The sequence below is a fragment of the Aotus nancymaae genome, unplaced genomic scaffold, assembly GCF_030222135.1.
Source record: "Aotus nancymaae isolate 86718 unplaced genomic scaffold, 86718_ANA_hifiasm-v0.15.2.pri h1tg000088l, whole genome shotgun sequence".
Classification (NCBI taxonomy): domain Eukaryota; kingdom Metazoa; phylum Chordata; class Mammalia; order Primates; family Aotidae; genus Aotus; species Aotus nancymaae.
In genome coordinates this window covers 14,764,906-14,791,558 of record NW_026988503.1, presented here as the reverse complement: position 1 = coordinate 14,791,558, position 26,653 = coordinate 14,764,906, and the positions used below count along the sequence as shown (strand labels likewise).

Below are 26,653 nucleotides of genomic sequence, written 5' to 3'. Positions count from 1 at the left end.
GCCACTGTGCTCGACCCAAGATAGGCTTTTAATAGAGTTTATGATATTTAACTTCCCCTTAAAGGGTATATAGAGATAGAATTCTAATGCAGTTGCTGTCCAATTAAAATATAATGTGAGGCACATGTGTAATTTAAAACTTTCTAGTAAACACATTAAAAGAAGTAAAAAGAGACAGGTGAAATTTATTTGAATTGTATATATTATTTAACCCAGTATGCCCAGATTATTGTAATCTCAGCATTATAATCAGTATACAGTTATTGAGGTATTTAACATTTTTTATTCTAAGTCCTTGAAATTGAGTGCATTTTATATATCCAGCACATAGCACATCTCAATTCAGAAGCTTACTTTTCATTGGAAATATGTGATCTGAATATAGAGTGTACAGAATTTAACAGTTGAAAAACAAAATTCACATACAGTTTCTTCCATTCGTCATACTTTAAAGTTTTCCAATAACTGAAAAGGGCATCTGTTTTAAAATTTTAATATATATTAATTAAAGTTAATTCTAATTAAAAAATCTTTTTCCTAGTCATATTAAATTCATCTCCACCTGTTATTAGAAGCTACCATCTTGAATAACACAGTTTTAAAGATATGTAAAAGAAGGTTTTGTAGGCAGAAAGACCAGTATATGCAAAAGTGTCAAGGAAACAAGTTGGAGCAGTGTCGAGGAAGCAGCAAGCAGCCCAGTGTAATTTATTTGAAATGAGATAGTGAGAGAAAAACATGGAATGATACTTGGGAGCCCTGAATGCATAGTCTCCAAATTGGAACTTCATGTAAATAGACATTGGGCACTCACTGAGTAAACTTTTTGGGAAAAACTTTGCAAGAGGAATGAGAGGCTGCATGCTTGATTTAGGCTGAATAACCTGGCTGTATTGTTCAGGGTGGATTTGAGAGGCAAGAGGAAGGAGGGGAGCTGGAGGTTAGGATATTAACAAAGAGCTAATCACAGGTAGAAAGAACGCCTGAAGTAGAAAAATAGTGGAGATTCTCTGTTTTAAAAAGATTCCCTTTCACTCAATCAGCCTCTGTCAATGGGTTTCTAGTATTCAACTATCTTTCTGTGCTGTTACAAATATCATATTGTGTCTGTAGTGTATTGTCTGCTAGTATTTCCTTCATTAATTTTACATCCATCTCCGTAGATTGGTACGGTAAACGTGTAGCCATACAGCACTTATTTCATTGTGTGTCATTGTATATGATTTTGTGTGTTTGGATCTATTCATTTAGAGAGACCATTTCCTTTTCATGTTTGTATGCATAGCGCCTAGCACACCATGCCTTCCATGTTCTTGTTGCACTGAGAAGGAATTCAATAAATGCTTTTTGATTTGAGTGAACCTGCAATGATAGTTGTTTGTAGATGGCACAGACTTGGGGATGCCAGTAACTTTCACTCATATTTGGGGCAATCAGGAAGCAACTGGAGGTGGGGAGTTCATTTCAAGGTGAATTGCCAGAGGTTTCAAGTCAAATTTTTATTAGGGAAAAGTTGAAGCAACAATATGAAGCAGTTTCTGGTATTCTTGTGTTTCTTTTTAAGAATACAGAAGAAATTTAAATCATTTGATAAATCTTGTAACTTGATATAGGCAAATATATTACCCCTTGCCATTTGTTTAAAATGAGAAATCCTAAGGCTGAAGTTGAAAAGCCAGGTTATAGTTATTTTGACAGTGAAATAAATGATGGAGTGGCAGTTATAGCCCATTCGCTCATTGGACAAATAGGGATCGTGAGGAAGGACTGGTGTTTGTGGGACATGATGATTTCCTCGTAATACATTGAAGACTTTTTGTACATCATGGAGTTGGTTGATAATGAACAGGTGGAGAAAAATAGTTAATATTTATTAGTTTTATTAACAAGTTAATAATTCATCAACTTAATTAACATTATTAAGAAACTATGTTAGATACAATATTAGGTGCTTTATATAAACTTTATTCTCACAGTTTTTTATAGGCTACAGGTATTAACCCTATTTTATAAAGGATGATACTCAAGTTAAGAGAGTTTTAAAAGTGTGCCCAAAAATCACATAGCTAATAAAATGATCAAGCTGGGAATGGAACCCAGATCTGTCTTACTGTAAACTTTGTGACCCATTTGTAACTGGGGATACTAGATGTTACAGAGAGGGCATTTTAGAGTTAAAAAAAAATGCTGGAGGTAGGGGACTAGGGGTCAAGGATCTTTTTGTAGAACAGAAATTCTCTTCTGTTCATTTGGATGGCAATGATGAAAACTCTTCCAGTGGCATAATACCAGAAATTATGGGGACTCTATTAGGCTAGCTTCATCAGGACTCCCATGGGAAGTGGTCTTGTGGAAACCATGGTAAAGAATAAGAAGGTGTGAGTTTTCTTTCTTTTCTCACTTCTTCACATACAGTAGAGTTAATGTGTGGGAACATAAAATGCTGAGAAGGTGGAATGAAGAAAATAAGGGCTGATTGTTTATAAAGTCAGTGTTACATCCCTTGAAGATTGAAAAAATAATTATCTTACTAGTTCATTACCATTCTAGAGACAGACAGATTAAAAAGTGTCTGCCTCTTAATAGAAGAGTTGGGATGAGACAGGGGTAGTGGCTAACACCTGTAATCGCAGCACTTTGGAAGGCCGAGGCTGGCAGATCACTTGAGGCCAGGACTTTTGAACCTGCCAGGCCAACACGGTGAAACCCTGTCTCTACTAAAAATACAAAGATTAGCTGGGCATGGTGGTGCATGCCTGTTATCCCAGCTGCTTGGGAGGCTGAGGCATGAGAATCACATGAACCTGGGTGGCAGAGATGGCAGTGCACCCAGACCACACCGCTGCACTCCAGCCTGGGTGACAGCGCAAGACTCCTTCTCAAAAAAAAAAAAAAAAAAAAGAGTCAGATGAACAAAAACTGATATACTTCAACACTAGCTTTCTTTTAGATATCTCAGTTTTATCAATAACAGTAAATGTGGTGTTCGGTTGATTTTTATCAACTGAAACTGGGAGTTTTAGCTGACCCAGGAGAGTGAAAAGGTCTCTTTTAGAGACTGATGAATTATTTTCTGACATGAGGCTATTTAAGACCTCAAGGACTTCTAATGTCAGTTAACCATCAAATATTTTAACAGTGCTTAGTCTTTGCTCAATATCTTGGTCCGTTGTATGTTTGTAATAGATGTAAGTCAAATTGACATTTTTGTTTATGAGATTTCACATTTCAGAAGAGGCTGTTGGATTCTTAGAGTGTTCATTCAGTCATCAAATATTTATTGAGTATTGAACTCCTGTTAGACATTGTGACAGATGTGGGTGTTTAGTGGTGAACAAAATATATATTTTCCTGCTGTGATATTCCTTGAAATCTAGTGAGTTTGGCAGACTTCAAAAAGACAGTAATGCAAAGGAATATACTGTCATATATTTTGATAATATTTGGCATTGAACATATTGATTTCATTGACTACTGGAGATTTACCTTCTTTAAATAGATGTATCTTGAAAAGCTGTGTGCCTGTGTGAATGCATGTGGGTGTGTGTGTGTATGTATAAAAATTCACATGTGTAAATCAAGTAATAATTTAGCTTTGTGATTTTGAGCTAGTCCTTTAGCTTCTCTGGATTTTTATTTTCTTGTTTATTATATAGCAATTTTTAGAGGATATTTGTAAAAGTTTCTAATGTTCAATTCAGTCATGATGTTATGTGATTGAGATGTTTATATACGTTTTTTATATATACAGGGTTTTTAAAAAAATGTTGCTCAAAACCTAAATTAGTTCATTTTTTATACCTGGAAATAGAAACTAAGACTTGTTAAATAATAAATTTACCTAACTGACATCAGTAGTTTATAAAGCTGCCACACTGGAAATGTCGAATGTTTTGCAGAAGCTTAGATGTGAAGCTCTGAAAGGTACTGTAGAAGTTCTAAATTCTAAGTTCTATTCAAAACCTGTTTATTTTCTTCAGCTGCATATGTATTTGATGTGAATCTTCTGAACTTGAAACAAACACTTAATGGCCTCTCTGATCATCAGTTTTCCAGTGTATTATTTTTTAACAGATTTTTTTGGAGCATATTTAGAAGTATAGAAAAATTGAGAAGATAGACCAATTTATTTTCACAAATGGGATTAATAGGCCCTATCTTGGATAGTTGTGAGAATAAGAATTATTGAGTGTAGACATTTTAGCATAGATCCTCATTCTTATTATTGTGATCAACTTTTTCCCTTCATCATTATGCTAACTCCTGTACTGAAGGGAGAGCTAGGTATCTGTTTATCTCTTTAGTTAATACAAGAAAAAATTCTATTGTCATGCCCAAATTTCTTTCTATATAACTGATGGCCACTGATCACAAATCTGTTGCACCAGGTGATGTTTTCTATCATTGTTTAGGTAATTAGTTCAGCGATCTTTGTATCCTTTTTCTAACCATGGAGTTTCATGAAAATGTAGACATCAAGAGAAAGCAACATAAGATTGAGTAGGTGATTTTTGTATTTTTTTCAAAAGCTGATCCTTTTAAAACAAAACATTTCAAAAGTTTCTAGTAATTAATATAGATTTAATATGCATTTGAAGAATTTTCAATAATTTAAACTAACTTTTAGTAAAATTGAACTTTAAATTATGTATGTTTATTACATAAGTTGATATGTATGAAAAACATGTGAAGGTTGGACAAAAGATAAGGAGTAAAATCATGCTGATGGGTTTTACATTAACTAAATGCCACATGTAGCCATGGTACTAATGCACTACTTGTTAACATATTACAGTAATTTTAATTTATAGCTTTGAAACTTTCAAGGTATGAACCCCCCAAATCATGTTTATATTTGAAATAGAAACTTAAGGCAACAAGCAATTCCTAGCAATTAGAAGTATATTTTGCATGCCATTAATATATAATTACATACTACTTTTATATATTCATTGTAGCAAAGATTCCCCAGTGAACTCTATCAGACTTGGCTTTAGATAGATAGACAGATAGATAGATAGGCAGATAGATAGATCCTGGTTTAAGATAGATAGATAGATTAGATAGATAGATAGATAGATCCTGGTTTAAGATAGATAGATAGATAGATAGATAGATAGATAGATAGATAGATAGGTAGGTAGATAGATAGAGATAGATAGATACACACATACTGATAAGGACCAATCAGAATATATATATATTACATATATAAATATAATATGTATTTTTGAATTGGTGTTTATCAGTGAACTCATGCTTGAATAGTTAGTAGAGTAACTGAATATGTTGCTTTTGCTCATTTGTGTTTGAGGTATAGTTGCAGTGCCCCTGGGATAGTGCAATGTTATTTGCATCACATCATTGTTGCATCTGGGCCCTTTTATTCCCATTGACTTTCAGGGCCATTTTGAAACCTACATTAAAGAAAATTTCTGAGACTTTTTTTCTAGAAACAAGCATGGTGTTAGTAAAGAATCAGAAAATAATTTGTATATCAGACCTCTTCGTTTTATGGTTTTGGAGAACAAAGTCTTACAAGTAGCAGATGGCCATAGCTATCATTCACATAGAGCTCCAGCTTTCATAAAAAGGTATCTTTCCTGGATACAATCTGGGGCCTATTTGCCATTTAACAGCCTCACTCTGTTTGAAGTTTAAAGTTCTCCACTCTACTGTGCCAACAGTTTTCGATATTTATTTAGCAGCTGGCTAGGAACTAGAGAATCTTGTGTTGCACGGAAGGCATGATGTTCACATTCTGAATCAGGCAGAAAAATTTATATTATGCCTGATATATACTGTGCATGAAGACAGGGATGTATATACATACTCCAAATGATTAAAATGAAAAGTTACAGACAACAATTAGCCCTCAATTAAGTAAATTCTTGTGATAGGGTAAATCCTGGTTACACACATGATACTTTTCTCTGTGTTTGGCCTATTGGAATGAATTGATCTATATTTCCTAAGCTGAAATGAAATTAAGGAATTTAATTTATATTATAGTTATTGATTAATTACATTGTTTTGTGACTGTGCCAGAATAATACATGTGGAAACGTATTACTGGTTGAAGTAAGTTTCAGATTGTTATTTGTGGGTTATTGCCCTATTACAGTCTCTATAGAAATATAAAGGTTTACTTAAAAGTCAGCAGAAGGTAAAGTTTGGTGGCTTATGCCTGTAATCCCAGAATTTTGGGAGACTGAGGCTGGCAGATCACCTGAGTTCAGGAGTTTGAGACCAGCCTGGCCAACAAGGTGAAACCCCATCTTGTCTTTACTAAAAATACAGAAATTAGTCGGATGTGGTGGTATATGCCTGTATAATACCAGCTACTTTAGAAGGCTGAGGCAGGAGAATTACTTGAACCTGGGAGGCAGAGGTTGCAGTGAGCCAAGTTCATGCTACTGCACTCCAGTCTGGGCGACAGAGAGAGACTCCATCTCAAAAAAAAAAAAAAGTCACCAGAAGTACATGGTTCTATTTGGAAAAGATACACATTTCACTATATCTGTAGATGCGGTTTAATCATATTACCAGCAGATGTGCTTTGTTATCTTTGGGTGAAAAGGAATAGTCCTATGACAGTCTTTGAAAGTTGATCATAAAATTTCTGTTTTTTTCAATTTCAGAAGGTTTTGAAACACCTAGTTCAGTCGTAACTTTATTAAGGACATATCTATACAGCTTTGACTTGAGTTCTTTCTTTTTAGAAGCATTACATAATTCAAATATTTTGACTTGCGTCTATCCCCAGCTTTTCTTTGTTGAAGAGCTTTAACTGTATTGACTTGTCTCTAATGCATCATTGATCATTATGAAAAGAATACAGTTGTTCCTGATGTCTGTTCTTCCTTCTTCTCTAGTAATGGAATTTTGAACTAGATGAATGGCTATCTAGAGTCAAGACTGCATTTCTTAGCTTCTCTTGTTGCTAGGAGTGCCCCTGGTTCTGACCACTTGGGTCTAAGTAGATTTGCTGTGTGGCAGCTTGCTTAAGAAACCTTCCTTAAATAAGAGAGTATCCATTATGGTGTGTGTGGCAGGGGTTGGGGGATTGGGAGGTGCCTTCTTTCTCTTTTTCTTATTATTAATTCCTTCTTTGTATCCTGCTGCCTGGAATACAATTGCAACTATTTTGAGCTACTGGGTTGAGGCCCCCAAGACAGAGACACAAGATAGAAGGCACCTGGACCTTTGATATTTAATGACAAGTGATGCAGTACCAAAACAACCCCAAATCACTAACTACACTTTCATATTTCTTGTGACAGGGAAATACACTTCTGTTTTGTGTGATCAGTTGCTATTTTGGGTTTCAGTCATTGCAGATTAACCCAATCCCAACGATTGAGTTCTACAGGTTATATATAACATTCACTCATTCTTTAGCTACTCTGTTAATATATATTCTCCTAGACTTGTGTACTGCTTAGACCTCTTAAAGGCAAGGGTGAAAACCATCACCTGTGTGAAAGGACCCTGGAGTGGCCCCCAGAATTGAAGGAGATCAAGAGCTCATTCACCACACCTTCAGGGATGTTCACAGCCAGAGACTGGACCCCACCAGGACTTTTTCTCCCCACATGGATCTAATTTCGTTTTCCTCTTGGTTTTATTTTGTGACTGCAGACTGGCTCTCCACAGTGAAGGAGTATGATACCAGACTAATTTCCTTAACACTTGAGACTTCAGATGAGAAACAGCGTGTCTCGTCTTCTGTTGGACAAGTATTAGGGAGCAACTCACATTGACCTGGCTTGGGTCGCATGCCAGTTGCAGCCCTTTACCTGTCACTGGACCAGCTTTGATTACCTGAGGTTTATATTGGCTTCTTTGGAGGGAGGTGGGTGGGAAGATTGGATCTGGGGGAGGGTGCAAGGATTGGCAGCATCCACTGAAACCATTTGTTCTAAATGAAGTGGGTGCTATTTTTGACAAAACGGTGTCTATTATAGCTGGTACGTCATTTATAAATGATTTACAGTTGGGATCGTCTTACCCTTTCTTGAAAGCAGTTCATATGTGAAAAGAAATGAGGGCTGCGAGTTTGCTTTGAATCTGGTTTCTGACTTTGAAGTTGTGAAATTTGGCAAGACTGTAGCTCAGATAAATCCTTTGTTTGGGAATTTTGATGAAAATGATTTCAGGCCCCATTATCACATTATACAGGCTAATTATTGGGAACCACAGAACAGATTTCCTTATCTTCTTTGATCTTCAGTCTCATTGGGAAGCATTGCTATAATCATTAATCTTTTTAATATAGACCTAAGGGGGTGTTTTGGATATTAAAGAATTAAGGCTATTACGTCCTGAAAAATAGTGTCAGAAATTCTACTAAAAATTCTAAAGTGAGAGCTTCTTTAAGGAGTTAAAATTTGACATTTAAGGAGTTAAAATTTTATGTATGTTTGACATATATAAAATTTGAGAAGTGAAAATTCTTTTAAAGAGGCTTTGGGATACTGAGTTTCCGTAATGTACTTGAAATACTAACAAATGATGGAAGAGAAATCAAGTGAAAGGTCACGGTGTCATGGGATTGAGTTCTGTTGAGGGAAAGAGCGCATCTCTGTCCACAGGGCATGCATTCAGAGAGTGGGCAGGGCCTGGCATGGGCTGGGCAAAAGCTGGTCACGAGACAGCGCCTGCTTCCAGGTGGCTTTCAGGCAATATGGTGACATTTCAGAGACTTCAAAAATAGAGGTGTATTGTTTGTGGAAGTATTATATTTATTAATCTGATTTCAAGTCAGATATGTGTGAGGTGCATAGAAGAAGCATATTCTTTCTCCAGGATACTGAAAGTCTCAAGCTTTTTATTTTTTTTTTATCTTTTGTTATTATTTTTTTTTATTTTGAGAGAGTCTTGCTCTGTCACCCAGGCTGGAGTGCCATTGGTACAATCTTGGCTCACTGCAGCCTCTGCCTGCTGGGTTCCAGTGATTCTCCTGCCTCAGCCTCCTGGATAGCTGGTAACAGGCACACACCACCGTGCCTACCTGAGTTTTGTATTTTAGTAGAGACAGGGTTTTGCCATGTTGGCCAGGCTGGTCTCAAACTCCTAACCTCAGATAATCCACCCACCTTGGCCTCCCAAAGTGCAAGGATTATAGGCATGAGCCACCGTGCCCGGCTGCTTTTTTTTCTTTCCTGCAATCAAAGATGACAAGAAAATTGTGTTGTTTAGGTCACCTAAAGCGCTATATACTATATCTTGGTATCATTTTGCCAGCCCACAAAAGAGCAGAGGAGGGGAGGGGCATTTGATATTGAATAAACAAAGAAGCATACCTTTCAACAGCCAGTGTCAGCTCCGAAAATGCCTTTTCTGATCAGAACCTTCCTAGATGATGTTCACTAGAGTCGCAGGCAGGAAGAAGGAACGAGGGACAGAAAGGCAATCTTGCTGCAGGAGGTCATAGGATGAATTTTTCATTCTCCAGGAACAGCCACATCAGGCACACTCCATGATGACTCGCCTTGTTTGGGGGAGTTGACCTCTACTGTGAGGGTTGGAGGTCATGTATGTAGAGCTGCAATATGAATGGTTACTATGTGGAGAGACTAGTACTTTTCCTTCACCCACAAAAAGCTCAAGTCGGGGTCAGAGATTAGGCATCCGGTTGCTTGCTGTCGCCTTTCCTTCCAGACTAATTTTGGAGAGAGGTGAACGTGTGTTTTCATTTTGATCCCCCAGTGGCCTGCAGTTAGGATTTTTCTTCTTTGAAGAAGGGAGGTATATGCCCCTTTAGCAGTTAATGTTTATAAGGACCTGAAGTCTTTGAATAGAAGCTCAAGAATGTCACGTTATTTTCATCGGCAAGGTGAATAATCTGTTAGGATGGTATAAATATCTGAAGTAATATGGAAGGCCAGGACAAAAATAGGATTCTGAGAAATGCGTGGCATTTTTTGTTTCCTGATAATATTCCAGCTTTCTCTACTGATCTCAGCTAGAGTTTGCCATGTCCAGGTCCCTCTGGGCTGAGTGAGCCATTGCTCCTTTGCCTCCTTTTCCAAAGCCCAGTTTGTTGCACAACCAAGCCTTACTCAAAACCTCTTCTCATGAATTCAGACATATCATTTCACATTTTGTTTAGATGACTTTATACTTCCTATATGACGATGAAGGACAAAGACGTATGTTTCTTACTGTTTAGTGTCCTGCGTTAAAGTATCTAGCAAATTAAATGTCATCAAGTCCTGATTTTGCTGCATTCAGATTTTTTCAGCTTAACTTCATTTTATTATTTTATTGCCAAACTTGTCTAGCCAGCTAAGACTTTAGTTAACTTACTCTTATGAGACTAAGATGAGAGCATTAGTAATAATATTTTGTAAGCAGTGGGATCATTTTTTTTCTCAGTATTATGAGAACCTTTAAAAAAAAATTTTTTTTTCCAGTTTAAACTAGTTCATGTGGGAAAGCTCCCTCTAGTGTTTCTTGGAGCAAGTACAAGTGGTATTGAACTGCTTTTCAAAAAGTGAGACTTAGGGCTGGCCAGACACAGAGGTTCATGCCTATAATCTCAGCACTTTGGGAGGCCTAGCTGGACAGATCACCTGAGGTCAGGAGTTTGAAACCAGCCTGGAGAACATGATGAAACCCCGTCTCTACTAAAAATACAAAAATTAGCCGGGCATTGTGGCAGGTGCCTGTAATTCCAGAACCTTCTCTTCTCATGAATTCAGACATATCATGAGTTAAAACTGTTTAAATGACTACTACTCAGGAGGCTGAGGCAGGAGAATCACTTGAACCCAGGAGGTGGAGACCTGCAGTAAACAGAGATCATGCCACTGCACTCAAGCCTGGGCAACAGAGCAAGACCCAGTCTCAAAAAGAAAAAGTGAGCTTTAAATAATAGGACTAATTTGATAAATAGAGAGCATCATGTTGAATCAATAGAGAGTAGGCTGATCTCACGCTGAAAATGCTTTGCAGTTGGGTAGAGGGATATGCTGTATTCGAAAACATGGATCTCAAAAGTAAAGAACAACGTTTTAGGTGTGTCTCTTGGATGCCCCTAGAAAATGGAGTATTAACTTTCTTGATTACATGTTTATGAGATGCTTTACTTTCTTGTTTTGATGACTTTGTTTCTATTTCACCATTTTAGATATCATGTCCATAGAAATATCCATATCTAATAAAAGAAATGTAGGGTTATTTTTCATAAGTGACACAATGTTTGTTTTTTTTAATTTGAGACAAGAGTCTCGCTCTGTCGCTCAGGCTGGAGGGCAGTGGCGTGAGCTCGGCTCACGGCAATCTCTGCCACCTGGGTTCAAGCGATTCCCCTGTCTCAGCCTCTCAAGTAGCTGGGACTACAAGTGCGTGTCACCATGCCCAGCTAATTTTTTGTATTTTTAGTAGAGATGGGGTTTCACTGTGTTGGCCAGGGTGATCTCAATCTCCTGACCTTGTGATCCACCTGCCTTGGCCTCCCAAAGTGCTGAGATTACAGGCGTGAGCCACCACACCCAGCCATGACACAAATATTTTAAAATCAAATTATGTTATTCTAATTTTGGGAAGGCACAGACTAGAGTATTTTTGCATAACTATATGCAAACTTTTTTCAAAATTCATTCCTTATATAAATATTACTTTCATAGGATAGCTTCCAATCTCATCCTAATGGCAGAGAGAACAGTTTTGCCTACATGGGTTCATTTCACAGGGGCAAACCTCTCTTATAATTAGTGGCTGATTCCTGAGTTTTACCTAAAATACTTGATGCCATGTAGGGGTCACATTTAGCTATCCAGAGAACACAGGAAGAGAAGCTTGAGGGTCCTAAAGATGCCTTCACCTCACAACTTACTCTATAAACAGCCTTGAATTAAATTTTATGTTGATGCTTGATATTCTGTTAGATTTTCTTCCCATTCATCGTCTTAGCTAATAGCAAGCTTTCTATTTTACAGAGAAAATTAAAGCAGAGGAGAAATTCCATAAACTCCCATCACGCCGTCTGTCTGCGCCTTGCCTTTCAGTTCTGCCTTGCCCTTTCAGACTGCCAGTTCAGTTCAACCTCTTCCTCGGGCCTAGATTCTGTCCCCTCTTGTCTACTTAAGGACATTGCTCCAACAATTCTGCCCTCTTTCTTGAGATAATTGATTTCCCCTTTACTGTTAGGTATTCTCTATTGGAAGCTGTCATTTCTTCCATTTCTTCCAAGAGAGAACCCTCTCTTGACTCACTCTTTCTCCTACTGCTGCCCTCATAGGTTGTCTTTTCCTATGCTTTGAATTTCATTCCTGAAATTTCATTTGAACCGACTCCATTAAGGCTTTTGTCCTTAGCTCCCACCATTTTTCTTATCAAAGTCACCTATGATCTCGTGTTGATTACTCTCTTATTTTGGAAACCTTTCTTACTTAGCTTCAGGATGCCATTCTCCCTACTTTTACACCTGGCTCTTGCTGTATTTTCTTTTATTCATATTTCTCCATCTTTCAAACTATAAGCATTGTGGCCTCAGGGCTAGGTCCCAGAGATATCCCCCTCTCTCTGTTTGCCTAGCTGTCTATATCTCTGTCTCTCTCTGTCTTCTATACTCACTCTTGTGATGAACTCATATAATCTCATGGCTTTAAATACCATCTAGGTGCTAATAACTTCCAATTCTCTATCTGAACCCTGATCTGTCCCCTGAGCTCCAGACACATATAATCAACTACCTACCGACATCTCCCCTTGATTGACTATAAGCTTCTCAAAATTAATGTGTCCAAAACTAAGCTCCTGATCTCTAAAGCCATCACCCACCTTCAGTCTGTCCTACTGTCACTCCATTTTTTTCTAATTCCTGTGGCCTTAAACCGTGATGCCATCCTTGCCTCCTCTCCTTCTCCTAGACCTCACATTGGACTCATCAACAAATCATCATGTCTGTACCTTTAAAATTATATCCAGAAGCTGGCCGCTGCCTAACCACCTCCCTTGCTGTTGCTTCTGTGTGAGCCACCAATGGCTCACCCTGGATGAGTGCAGTAGACACCTGCCCATTACCCTTGTCCATTTGCCAAACAGTAGCCAAAGGGTTCCTTTGGAAGTATCACTTAGATGATGTCATTTCCGCCTGAGCACTGCACTGTACCAAGGGCTTTCTGTCTCACCAAGAATAGAAGCCAAAGCCCTTTCAAGGCCCTGCATGATTCAGATCTCCCACGTCTCCCACAACGGCCTCTCCCATAGTCGGTGCTCACTCACTCCCATCCAGCCATTCTGCTTCCTCACAGTTCCCTGAACGCACCAGGAAAATGTGTGCTTCGGGGCCTTTGTACTTGATGTTCTGTCTGCCCAGAACATTCCTCCCTCTCATATTTGTATTGCTCATGACTTTGCTGACTTCAGGTTTCTACTCATGTATCATCTTACAGAGAGTCCTTCCACTAAAATTGCAACTCTTTTCTTCAATTTTTTTATTTCTTTCCAAATATCTTCCTTCCCTGAATTATTTTTCTCCTTGGAAATTTTCACTAAAATTCCTTATATTTTACTTCTCTTGTTTTTTATTGTTTCTTGCCTATCTCCCTGCCCCAATTTTAATTTCATGAAGGCAGGGAGTTTGATTTAGCAATAGTTTCTCACTTATTTCACCTTTTTACATACCACATGTCAGAATTATATTTTGATTTAAATGTTATTAAATGCTTTCATTGTTGCAGTACTGTGTCAGGGATATTTCCACATTTAATTCATTTTTCTTAGGTTCCCTTCAGATGAGCATTGTAATTTCCATTGTAATACCACTTTCCACTGGGACTGAGGGGGTAACCTATCTTTTCTGTAGATAAACATAGATACTGGAGCTGGACTTGAGCAAAAGCCTCTACCTGCATATTGTGAACTTTTCTAATATGTGAAGCTATGGACTACTTCCCTTTAAAAATGATAATTTTGATTTTTTTGTGTGTGTGAGACAGTGTCTAACTCTGTCACCCAGGCCATAATGCAGTTGTGTGATGTCATCACTGTTGACTGCAGCTTCGACCTCCCAGTCTCAAGTGATCCACCCACCTCAGCTTCCTAAGTAGCTAGCGTTACAGGCATGTGCTACAGTGCCTTCCTGATTTAAATTTTTTGTAGAGATGGGGTCTCCCTATGTTTCCCAGGATGGTCTTGAACTTCTTGTTTCAAGCAGTTCTCCTGCCTTGGCCTCCACAAAGTGCTGGGATTATAGACGTGAGCCACCACACCCCACCTGACTTTGCTTTTGAAAGCAAATTGGAAAGTGACAGTTCTTGCCTGCTCCTTTGCCATCTGACTTCTTCCTAAGCATGCCATCTTCTGTCTTGTAACACCAGCACTAAACTCAGCCACTGTTGAGATTTCATTCTCTTTTTGTTTGAGACAGTCTCACTCTGTTACTCAGGCTGGAGTGCAGTGGTGTGATCTCTGCTCACTGCAACCTCCGCTTCCCAGGCTCAAGCGATTCTCCTGCCTCAGCCTCACCAGTAGCTGGGATTACAGGTGGACACCACCATGCCTGGCTAATTTTTGTATTTTTAGTAGAGATGGGGTTTCGCTATGTTGGCCAGGCTGGTCTTGAACTCCTGACCTCAAGTGATCCATCCACCTAGCCTCAGCCTCCCAAAGTGTTGGGATTACAGGCGTGAGCCACTGCACCCAGCCTCATAGCCTCATTCTCTTTATCAAATCATGATTCCCCAGAATTTTTCTTGTGAGTTACACTTGTATATTTTCTATCTGATGACTTTTACACATTTGTAACAGTCACAGGATAAGAAAGCACAGTCATATCTTTTACAGAAAGAATTCAACCAGATGAGCAGTGAGATGGCATGAGAGGAGAGAATTTAGTAGAAAGGTTTAAGAAATGTCTCTCTGATAATTTGGCCTAACTTAGAAGCCATCAAGAAGGCAGCATTTAGAAAAGAGCTGAACCACAAATGGGTTTGGAGCACAGTGGCCAAGAATATCTAAGAACTAAAGCCTAGTCTGAGAGGAAACTGTCTTGGCTCTAGCCCAAGGATCGAAAACAAAGCTACTTGTATGACTCTGGTTTAAGTTACAGAGATACTCTTGCTTTCTTTGGCCCCAAATAGTCTAGTTTCTTGTAATCTCATCATTGTCCTCTTCAGTGGTTTAACTTTTGATGTTAACAGTTTATTACCACCTCTGTAAAATAAGACAATTGAGACGGACCCGGGATTACTTTAAGGTTACTCTCAGTTTTACAGTTCTATGATTTTAAAATCAGTGTATTACTCTATTCTACTTTGAATCTAGACTCAGTTTTAGACTTCTGTTTTACTGTGGAAAATTTACTTTAAAGTAATAATTTAGATTTTTAACTAAATACAAAGAATCTCTGAAGTATTTTAGAATAAAAGTTAAAATGAGATTGTCAGACAGCTTCACCCTAAAAACTATGGCATAAACTGGTGGATGTGTTTCTAAGGCCACTGGGGCTAGAAAAATGGCTGGGAATGATTAGTGTTTCTTTTAATACAAATAAACTGATACCTGGCATCTGTATATCACCCCAGCATTTTCCATTATATGAAGATGAAATTTTTAAACACTCAATCAAAAATCATAGCATTAAATGACCAAGTCAATCCTTTCTCAAAATGCTGAAGTTTACTTCATACCATTATACTTTCAACATCTTCCTATGTTGCCTGGATAGTCTATAAACTAATCTTAATGGTTTCTTAAGCAGAATTATAAAGGAAATCTACACTTCCCCTAATGCCACGCATTACTCCAAAGCAAATGCATTTCTTTTCCACACGGTCTCTTAGTGAAACTAGTTTAAATTGCTATTCCTTCTCATTAGGCAGTTTTTCAGTTTACTTGAAATGTTCCCTAATATTTTTCCTCAACTTTTTTTTTTAACACTTCTCTAAATCTTGCTCTGCCTACTATAGTTATTATAAAAGATGAATAATAGCAAGCAGTTAAGCTTATATCAATTATAAAAGAATTGATCCAGTTCTTTTTGTTTAAATATATTTTAGGAAGCTTATTCTTACATTGATATCCATCATATCTATTTTGAAACATTTATTGAAGTTCATCTGTTATCAGTGAACTGTGTGAAGAAAAAAGACATTGTACTATATATTAATCTTCTTTTCATAATTAGTAAGCATGGGACACTTGCCATTATTTAAACAGTATAAGAAAGACTACAGTCATCAAAATTAATTTTTTTTTTTTTTTAAGGAAAGCCAAAGCTTTGCTCTTTAGTCCCAAACAATCTGGGTATTTCCTGATTGCAGAGTCAGGAAATACTTAACTTTTGAAGCAATAACGGTTACTCCTGGGAAGTTTTATAATTGGCGGCAGAGTGATAACGTGGATGTTAATAAATACAATGAAAATACCACTGGCTTATTTAGAAAGAGAGAACTTCTTAAGTTCAACAGAGAGAGCTAATACTGAGGACTAGACCAGTTTGGCAAAATCATTGCTCTTCGTGAACAACTCCAATTTCCAGCTGGCTTCCTGATCAAAGGTATCTTTCCTTAGTGCTTTTTCACTCTCCAGATTTTCTCCCGCGTTTGTTCAGGCCTTTGAACATCCATGTGTGGTAGTTGTAGAATTTGTTTTATTTTGAAGTCAGGTGAAATGTAGTTTATAAAATGTTAATGAGTTTCTTGAAGTCTGTTAATTAACTATAATAACTAATTAATGAGAAAGAATAGCATGACATCAAGGAATCTAGAGATAATTTTTTTTTGTCTAGAGTGAGGAATTGCTTTACTGTCTGAGTCTTGGTATTTGAGTCTAAATTGTTTCAGTGAGGTCACTGAAGGTGTAACAACAAAATACTAGCTAAAGGTGGCACTGTGCTTTTTCTAAATATCATGAGGCCCTTATTTTTGTTGAATTGATTGCTGTGTGTTAATGGAAATGAATCATTTTAACAACTTGCACACTACTTCGGGTTTAATCATAAAGATGATTTTCCCTCTCTTGATTGTACATTATCTTGCTTTTATATTGGCCTAAATCCAAAAATAAACTCACAGAATGTGGATCTCGATGAGACCTTACTGACCACCTGTCAAGTTCCCCCATTCACTTTGCTCTTGAGGATACTAGCTGGCAAAGGTGCAACAACTATTTCCAGAGGTCCTGAGCAAAATATCGAGGATAGAAATAAACCTCTCAGTCCCTAGTTTGGTTGAGTCTTTTTCAGTATCATTGTTTGTGTTAAAGATTAAATGCTGCCACTGAGTAAAAATCTTGCCTTGAATTGGTGTGCATAAATCGTCATCAGGCTCTGTGGGTTGTAGGCAGATTGGAGCAGTGGGATTATTTGTAGCTAGGATGTGTAGCTTGAGGTGCTCTATAACATTTGGAGTTGTTCTGGAAACATGCAGTCACTTCCTGGTTTGGGTGAAGGGCGAGCAGAGTGAGAAGCCACGGTTTTCTATTTTTGGGTGTGGTGGATATCTTGAGTCATCAACAGGAATTTACTAAAACTGTCTCAGTCCTGAAGAAGTTATATCAGAGTTCTAGGTAGTTTTTCACTCCTATATATATATGCTTCTGTTTGCTGACAGCATTCACTCAAGTTCTGAGCGCAGACCATTATCCTAGTGGCCACAGGGAAGAACTCTAGTAAGCAACAAAATCACCCCAACTCAGTCTTCCACTTAAGAGCTTATGGTATGATGGTATAGGAGAAAGAGATATTGAAGAGATACAACACGTAAAAGAAAGATTCAAATTCATTCAACAATATTTGTACATGTATGGATAAATATATATCAGTTAACACTATGCTATAGGAGAATCCTATTATGCTAAAATATTGTATGCATGTATAAGTACTGGAGAGCAATTTTATTTCTCTTGTATTGTTTCTGATGAATCCCTTAAGTAACTGCTTCAATACAAGATTTTCATGGTTCTCTGATTGCTCATTTCCCCACTGTGGATATTTTACTATGCTTACATGAGCAGTGTGTCCCTTCTGGTATGGCCTGAGCGTGTAGTCAGGGGCTATATAATGCTAGATTTTATGCTGTGTGTTTCACATGAGGATAAGCAAAAACAGAGCTGTTGTTAGATCATTTTGTAGAGTCTCTGCAACCCATGTCATTGAAAGTTGTGGTTCGTTGTAACCTGAGAGAAGGTAGTAAAAGTAACTAGAACTAGTTTTGTGTTGATCTATTAGCATCTTAAATTATTAAAGGTGGAATTACTTACTAATTTCAGAATTCAAGATGATAAGCTTTGCTTATATATAACTTGACCTTTTACCTATAGTCACAGGGAAGGGTCCTGGGAAACTATAAAAATTCAGCCACAAATCCATTTTTCATGCAAGAACTCTTTATATAGTGGTAGAGAAATTCAGAAGACTTGACACGATTAAGGTGGAATTGACTTTATGTGCAATCTCAGTTGTAGAATGAAACTCTAAGGCTGTACATAAACATTTAAATATTTGTAATAAGATAAAAAATCTGCAGTAAAATCAGTGCTACAGGTTATATTTCGGACTCTGTACTCTGTAGGGACACTATTGGAGATTTAGGCATACTTGGGTTAAAAAATCAGATGAAAAGCATTTAGTGGAAATCAGACAAAAAGATTTAGTTATACTTGGGTTAAAAATCAGACGAAAAGTATTTAGTAATCAGATGAAAAATAGAGAGAAAGAAGACACCATTCTCCTAGGGCTTTGCCTACTAGAATCTTTTTGCTTTTTGCAGATTTGCAGAGTTGAGTGTCAAGTAGTTCACTCTCCATAGCTTTGGCCCTTGTCAGATAAGGTATATCACATACTAAGGCAGGAAGAAAATGACAGTGGGTTAAGGTTGCTAGTCACATGTTAGCACAGATACTTGACTTTGTCCCTGAGACTTGGAAAGTGTTCAGGATGAGTCACTGAAACTATAGCATATGGACTTTATCTTTCAGAAGAAATACTTGGACTAGCAAGCTGAAATTCTTGTGATTTTTAAACTGTGAATACTCTAGCAGTATATCCCAAATAATTACATCAGCCCTTCCTTATCCACAGTTTCTCTTTCTGCAGTTTCAGTCACCTGTGGTCATCTGTGGTCCAAAAAATTTAAATGGAAAATTCCAGAAATAAGCAATTTATAAGCTTTGAATTTATGCCCATTCTGAGTAGTGTGATAAAACCTCATGCTATCCCCCTCTGTCCCTTCTTCTTCATAAGAAGAAAGTGAGTACAGTACAATAAGATAGAGTGCACATTCACATAACTTTTATTATAATGTTATAATTATTTTTATTATTAGATATTATTATTAATCTTTTATGGTGCCTAATTTATAAATTAAACTTCATCACAGGTAGGTATGTGTGTATAGAAAAAAACCCATAGATTTTTTTATATGTGTGGGTGTATATATATATATATATTTTTTTTTTCTTTTACGGTTTGATACTATCCTTGGTTTTAGGCATCCACTGGGGGCCTTGGAATATACCCCTAACAGATAAAGGAGATTACTAGATGTGAAAGAGAACAAATTCTGCTTTTAGAATTGACACTAGAAGATTTAAAGGTGTACCATATATGTTTGAAAATAAAACAATCCCGAGTATAAGATGATCTTCCCTTTTCTGGAAAGATGAAAATTACAAAAAAAAATTTTTTTGAACCAGTGGATACATTGAAAACTTCCTGTGTACCAGGAATTATTCTAGGCTCTGGGAATACAACAAGAAAAACAATGAAAAAAACAAAAATCACCACCCTTCTAGAACTTACATTCTCACTTACTGTATTAGTCCATTCTCACACTGCTATAAAGGAATACCAAAACTGGGTAATTCATAAAGAAAAAAGGTTTGATTGGCTCATGGTTCCACAGGCTGTACAGGAAGCATGGCTGAGGAGGCCTCAGGAAACTTACAGTCATGGCAGAAGAGGAAGCAGTCACATCTTATGTGGCCAGCACAGGATGAAGAGAGAGAAGGGGGAGGGCTACATACCTGTAAACAACCAGATCTCATGAGAACTCACCATCATGAGAACAGCAAGGGGAAGATCTGCCCCCATGATCTAATCACCTCCCATCGGGCCCCTCCTCCAACATGAGGATTATAATTCAACATAAGATTTGGGTGGGGACACAAATGCAAACCACATTACTTACATGATCAATAAATTATACTGAATAGTAAAGGTGGTAAGTGTTAGGTAGAGCAATAGAGCAGGGAAAAGCCCAGAGGAATGTTGGTTGTGTATGAGTGTGTGTGTGTGTGTGTGTGTGTGCTTGTGCACATACATGTGCATTGAGGTGGGAAGACACCCTGGGATGCTGCCTCAGAAGGTGACATTTAGAACATGGAGTTAAATAAAGCAAGGGAAGGAGCCATACAGGTATCTGGGGCAGGAGTGTGGAGTTCAGAGACCTTGAAGGAGGAATGTGCCTGGCATGTTGAAGGAGCTTTTAGGTCACAGATATGTGCTATACACAGTTACATTCTTTTGAGTTTCTGATTGGCCTTTTCAAAGGAGGCAATCAGATATGCGTTTATCTCAGTGAGCAGAGGGGTGACTTTGAATAGATGGGAGGTAGGTTTACCCTAAGCAGTTTCCAGCTTGAGTTTTCCTCAGTGATTTTGGGGTCCTAAGATATTTTCCTTTCACAGCGTATTGGGACAAAAGGGCTTTGAATATTCTTCTGTAGGCTCTTGTGTGGACATGTTTTCCAATCTTTTAGATTAATCTCTGGGAGTAGAATGGCTAGGTTATAAAGTGGGTCTATATTTAACTCCTAAGAAACTGCCAAACCGTCTTCTAGAGTGGTGTGTCATTTTATATGTCTGTGTACAATGTGTGAGAGTTCCAGTTGCTCCCACATCCTTGCTGGCAGGTAGTTTTCTTTTGATCTTAGCCGTTCTAAGAGGTATACAGTGGTATCTTATTGTAATTTTAATTTGCATTTTCTTTTTTTTTTTTTTTTAAGGGGGGGTGGGGGTTGTTGCTTTGAGGGAAGTTACGCTTATTTTTTTTTTTTGTCTTTTTGTTTTTTTCCTTTTTGTGGAGAACGGGGTCTCACTATATTGCCCAGGCAGGTCTCGAACTCCTGGGCTCAAGCTATCCTCCCGCCTCTGCCTCCCTAAGAGCTGGGATTACAGGCGTGAGCCACAGCGCCCGGCCGGATTTTCCCTGATAGTTAATGCTGACGAAGGATGTCTAGATTTTAATCTCCTCATCAAGAAAGCTTATTTTATCCTCATGGTTGGAACTTTGGTTCCTTTCAGCTGAGGCACAACATAACTTTTAAAAACAATCACAAGATATTTTATAATAGGTGGGCAGTGGGTTATATAGTTTCATGGTTTTGTTTGTGGGAAGCTCATTTAAAGTGGGAAAATATAATCCTGTTATTCAATTTCAATTAATTTTCATTACATTTTAATTTTACCTTGAAGTCATTTATATCAAATACTGTAAGTGTGTGCTCTGTCTTGTGTAGTGTGTATTACTTTGTATATTATTTAGGATGAAAATACATTCCATGTGGCTAGGTAAATGTAAATTGTCTCAAAACATTCAACTAGAATCAGGATTTTAATTTTTTCCCCCAGGTTCCTGATGTTATTAGCAGCATAAGGCAATTATCTAAAGCGGCCATGAAAGAGGATGCCAAACCCAGCAAAGATAATGAAGATGCCTTTTACAATTCTCAGAAGTTTGAAGTCTTGTATTGTGGAAAGGTGACCGTGACCCACAAGAAGACCCCGTCAAGCCTCATTGATGACTGCATGGAAAAGTTCAGCCTGCACGAACAGCAGCGCCTGAAGATCCAAGGCGAGCAGCGCGGTGCGGACCCGGGAGAGGACCTGGCTGACTTGGAAGTGGTGGTGCCTGGGTCCCCTGGAGACTGCCTGCCTGAGGAAGCGGATGGCACCAACACCCACCCTGGCTTACCTGCCGGGGCCAGCCAGCCTGCCCTGACCAGCTCTCGGGTCTGCTTCCCTGAACGGATTTTGGAGGATTCTGGCTTTGATGAGCAGCAGGAGTTTCGATCTCGGTGCAGCAGTGTCACAGGCGTGCAAAGGAGAGTTCACGAGAGCAGCCAGAAGTCCCAGCCGCGAAGGAGGCATGCGAGCGCGCCCAGTCACGTCCAGCCCTCGGACTCGGAGAAGAACAGGACCATGCTCTTTCAGGTACGGCTGGCCGGGCGCCGTTCACTCCTCCCAGCTCTACCTCTATATAACGAATAATCTAACTTTTACTTGTTTTCCCCTTCAAAGCAGCTAAGGCAGGTGGAGAAAGAGTGCACAGGAAAGTAGAGAAGGAGCGAGAGGCAGACTTGGAGTGTGGAGTGTAAGAAGCAAGGGAGTAGTAGGGAAGGAAGAGGAGGCGGAAGCAATTCGTGGAGCATCCTGGACACCTGGTGGAGAGAATAACCTATGCAACAATCTTGCATGTTTTTCACATGTACCCCAAAACCTAAAATGCAAAAAAAAAAAAAGAATCTATCACCAGCATTTGCCTTGGGCTAATTCTCAAATAAATGCATCAAAAAAAAAAAAAAAAAATTGTAGGCCAGGTGCGGTCGCTCACGCCTGTAATCCTAGCACTTTGGGAGACTGAGATGGGCAGGCCACTTGAGGTAAGGAGTTCAAGACCAGACTGCCAACATGGCAAAACCCCATCTCTATTAAAAATCAGCTGGGCGTGGTGGGGTGTGCCTATAATCCTAGCTATTTGGGTGCTGAGGCAGGAGAATTGGTTGAAAAGTGGAGGCAGAGGTTGTAATGAGCTGAGCTCTCGTCTCTGCACTCCAGCCTGTTGACAGAGCAAGAGTTCCTCTCAACAACAACAAAAATTGTACAAAGTCAATCTTTAAAGATATGAATCTGAGAGAGTGCGACTTGGTGTGGAGAAACAAGGGCATTTTTTTCTGGAGAAGAAATAACTCCAGAGACCCGTATGTGTATTTTGAGTTGAGAATACACCAATTTATGCTGTCACACAGAAGAGGTTAAAGAAACACCGTTGGCCTAAAAATGTACTGAACTGGATGCTAAAATAATTTGATGCAAGCTGTAATATTGATATAAAAGATCATTCTTAATTCTGAACATTTTTGAATGTTGTACCGGGTATAGAAGGTGTCAGGTTCTACTTAAAATAACTTAATTCATAACAACATCCTGTAGAAAGTCTTTAATCCTCAGCTTGTAAGATTTGAGTTTCCTTGGAAATAAAAAAAAGAGTGACTATCTTTTTTGTCCTATTTTAAAGATTTCCTGAGAAGGAAATTCCAGAGTATTTTGGTAAACAGTACCAGTGTGTAATATCAGAAGTTTGCTTTATCAGAAGTTCATGAGTTGTTTTTTTTCACAAATGATAATATTTTATTATAGAAAAAGCATCCCAAATGCAGGATTTTATAAACACTGGTAGATAAACAAGTACAGCTTCAAAAGTAAATTCAAAGTAAAGCGGTAACACTCACAAGCATTTTCCCTTAAGAAGAAAATGTGATGTTCTCCTGCAGAAGTGATCCCATGCAAAACACAAATGTGGCTCCATCTCCATGAAGGCATCAGATTTGCTTTCTGAGCTCGGTATGCCCATTTCAACAATTGAAAATGATGGCAAGAGGTGGCATTGAGTATGTCACCATTTGATTAAAAAAAATCTTGGTGATTTAAAAAAAAAAAATTAAGAGACAGGGCCTCACTCTGTCACCCAGGCTGAGTGCAGCAGTGTGATTATAGCTCACTACAGCCTTGACCTCTCCAAGTTCATATTTTGTTCTTTTTTTTTGTGGTGGTTGGTTTTGTTTTTAATGAACTCAAGTTATGTCATTAAAGCCTCACTAGTCTTTGGTGATGTAGTAACTGAAATTCCCCTCTTCTCTGGGCTATCAGATTTATTCTTTATGCTATATTTTATTCCTTTTTTTTTTTTTTAGCTAGTCACAGTTCTTGTTAATTTTTCCGAATGGTTTATTTTCAAAAATGTTAATTCGTTAGTCCAATTACAGATATATCCTTTTGCTGACCATTTGGGAGAAAGTATGATTATAACTGATTTTTTAAAATTACTATTTCTGAAAAAAAATTTGTTTGTATCTTATAATGATTGAAGGCCAACTTAATTTTCATACTTTTTTGACAGAGGGAAGAAACATTTTGAGGCAGCTGGTATTTGGGGTTAAAATTATTGGTCGGATTGGATGTTTAAGGACATGTGAATTAGATATATCTGGGATATTGCATTTGAATTGGTATTATTAGTTTAATATTTCATTATAAAGTAAGATGTTAGATCCTTGTGAGTTGAAATTAATTGGAATGCTTTTATTTTTAAGGTTGGGCGATTTGAAATTAACCTTATCAGTCCAGACACTAAATCAGTTGTCCTAGAAAAGAATTTTAAAGACATCTACTCTTGTTCTCAGGTATGTATCAAAGTATATCATAATATTTGAAGAGACCAATTCAATCTTGTTTCAAAATTAACAATAAAATAACTGGGCTGGACACCCTTCAAAAAAATTTTTTTTTTAATTTAAATTTTTGTTCTTAAAGGGAATTTGTCTTAAACCAAGGGCTTCTGTGTTTATGCCAGCACCAAAATCCTGTCCAGGTCCCTCGGTATCTGTCCTAACAGTTTGTCCTCATTTTAGTCAACTCTCTCATTGTAATGCCACTTCATCAAATCCCTTCCAGGGATGGAATTTTTGTGGTGGTGAGTTCTTTGAAAATACCTTCACAGTTAGTGTTGCTTGGAATCTTGGACCATGAGAGTTGTGGGTATAGCCGAGTCATACTTGCTGTTTATACCATAGTAGGTAGTAAAGGAGAAGTTGGGTTTCTGCTTATTTTAATGTAAATAGTAAATTTTGAAAATATTTTTGTATTTTTGTTCTTTTATTTATTTTTAATTCACAAACTGCTTGTTTAAGTGATTTTAAACTAATCAATACAGTCAAATATGTACAAGAATATATTAGGCATAGACACATATCTTAAGGACCATAGTAACAATCTAGAATATGTATCCCAAAGTTAGAGCTACCTAAACATATTGTAAACACAAAAAGAACTTTTGAAGATGTCAGATGGAGGGAGTATCTAAATCTAAATGTAGGAAGGTTGAAAAATGCACCTCTAAGGAAGTTCCTGGAATTGAGAATTCCCTTCTTTTCTGCCTAGTGACTTAACTTACCTTCAAGTAGCTGGATCTGGCCAAATTGCTTACTTATATTTTAATGTTGAAAAATCATGACAGCCTATTGTGTTTTCTTTATTTACTATCTTTTTAAAAATAATTTGAAGTTAGCATTGCTGTATGTATGATATTCAGACATTCTTCCCTTTGAAGATAACAAGACAGTTTTTGTACTTTTTTTCTTTTTTTTTTTTGAGACAGGGTCTTCCTCTGTCATCCAAGCTGGATTGCCATGGCGTGATCATGGCTCATTACAGCCTTGACTTTTTAGGCTTAAGCAATCCTCTCATCTTAGCCTCTGGAGTAGCTGGAGCCACAGACATGTGCTACTGTGCCTGGCTACTTTTTATTTTCTTACATTTTTTGGTAGAGACAAGGTCTCATTATGTTGCCCAGGCTGGTCTTGAACTCCTGGCCTCAGGAGATCTTCTTGCCTCGGCCTCCCAAAGTACTGCAATTACAGGCATGAGCCACCATGCCTGGCCAGTTTTTGTATATGTTGTTAATTATTTGCCTCAGTCTCAGTTAATACAATTCACTTCTGATATTTTGTTTTAATATACTTTCTATTACATGGAGATATAAAATTACATTGTGTAGATAAAAGTTTTCTACTCTAATAACTTTGTCAACAGTTGAAATAAGGAGGAATATATTGTATATTTCTAAATTCCTAAAGGACACAGAAATTTTAACTGAGAAGTATTTATTAAGCATTCTTGTAATTATCAGTTTACTGGTGATCTCTTCAAGATTATAAGTGCTGTGAGGGCAGGTGTCTAAGGCTGTGGTGTTGTTCTATAGGACATTGGAATCAGATGTACTAAGACAGAGCTTAACCCTGAGGTGTTAATACATGTTGAATGAATGAGCGCTTTCCATATGGTGGGCCTTATGCCAAATACTAAAGAAAAAGTGATGTCTCAACCGAAGCAGTTCCTATCCCGCAGAGCACCAAGGGGCATCCTCAAAAGCTGTGCCTCCTACCCCACACTCCCTGACCCTCCTGGTGAGAAAACTCACAATGCTCATTGGGCAGTTAAAAGAAAAAAAGAAAATAGAAACAGAAAAAAGAACTTCCAAAAATTGGAAGTTCAGATATGATTTCTTGTTTCTCCTTTGTATTTTTTTAAAGTCAAGATTTGCATTTTGATATTCTGGTTCAAAAAAAAGAAACAGAAGCATGAGGGAAATGTGTGGAAAGGCCTGCCTTTCATCGAGGTGATTGTCAGGTTAGCTATCTGCTCCTCACTGAGTGGCTGGCCCTGCTTTTATTACATCCTTCCATGGAATTGATCTCATATGATATGGCTGTTTTCAGGAACAAGCTGATTTTTAACAGTGCACCCCTACAAATGCTTCTTTCTTCAAAATCTGCTGGACTGTTTGCCTGGCAAGCGTGGGGACTAGCGGAGTGGTTTTCTTTCCTGGAAGCATTGCCATTGCCTCAGGACTCTCCGAGCTAAT

The 26,653-nt window shown here is 37.9% G+C and overlaps 1 protein-coding gene across 5 annotated transcripts in view; it reads left to right on the top strand.

Annotated features, from left to right (window-relative positions):
- TBC1D4 (TBC1 domain family member 4) overlaps window positions 1-26,653 on the top strand; it is a 180,997-nt gene that overhangs the window by 91,272 nt on the left and 63,072 nt on the right. For 4 of the 5 annotated variants that reach the window (XM_012472049.3, XM_012472048.3, XM_064369131.1 and 1 more), the window contains exons 2-3: window positions 21,583-22,164; window positions 24,324-24,413. In XM_012472049.3, the coding sequence (XP_012327472.2) occupies window positions 21,583-22,164; window positions 24,324-24,413 (672 nt within the window). Of the gene's footprint in view, window positions 1-16,337; window positions 16,511-21,582; window positions 22,165-24,323; window positions 24,414-26,653 lie in introns of those variants that run through there. The other variant, XM_064369132.1, reaches the window with a different exon arrangement.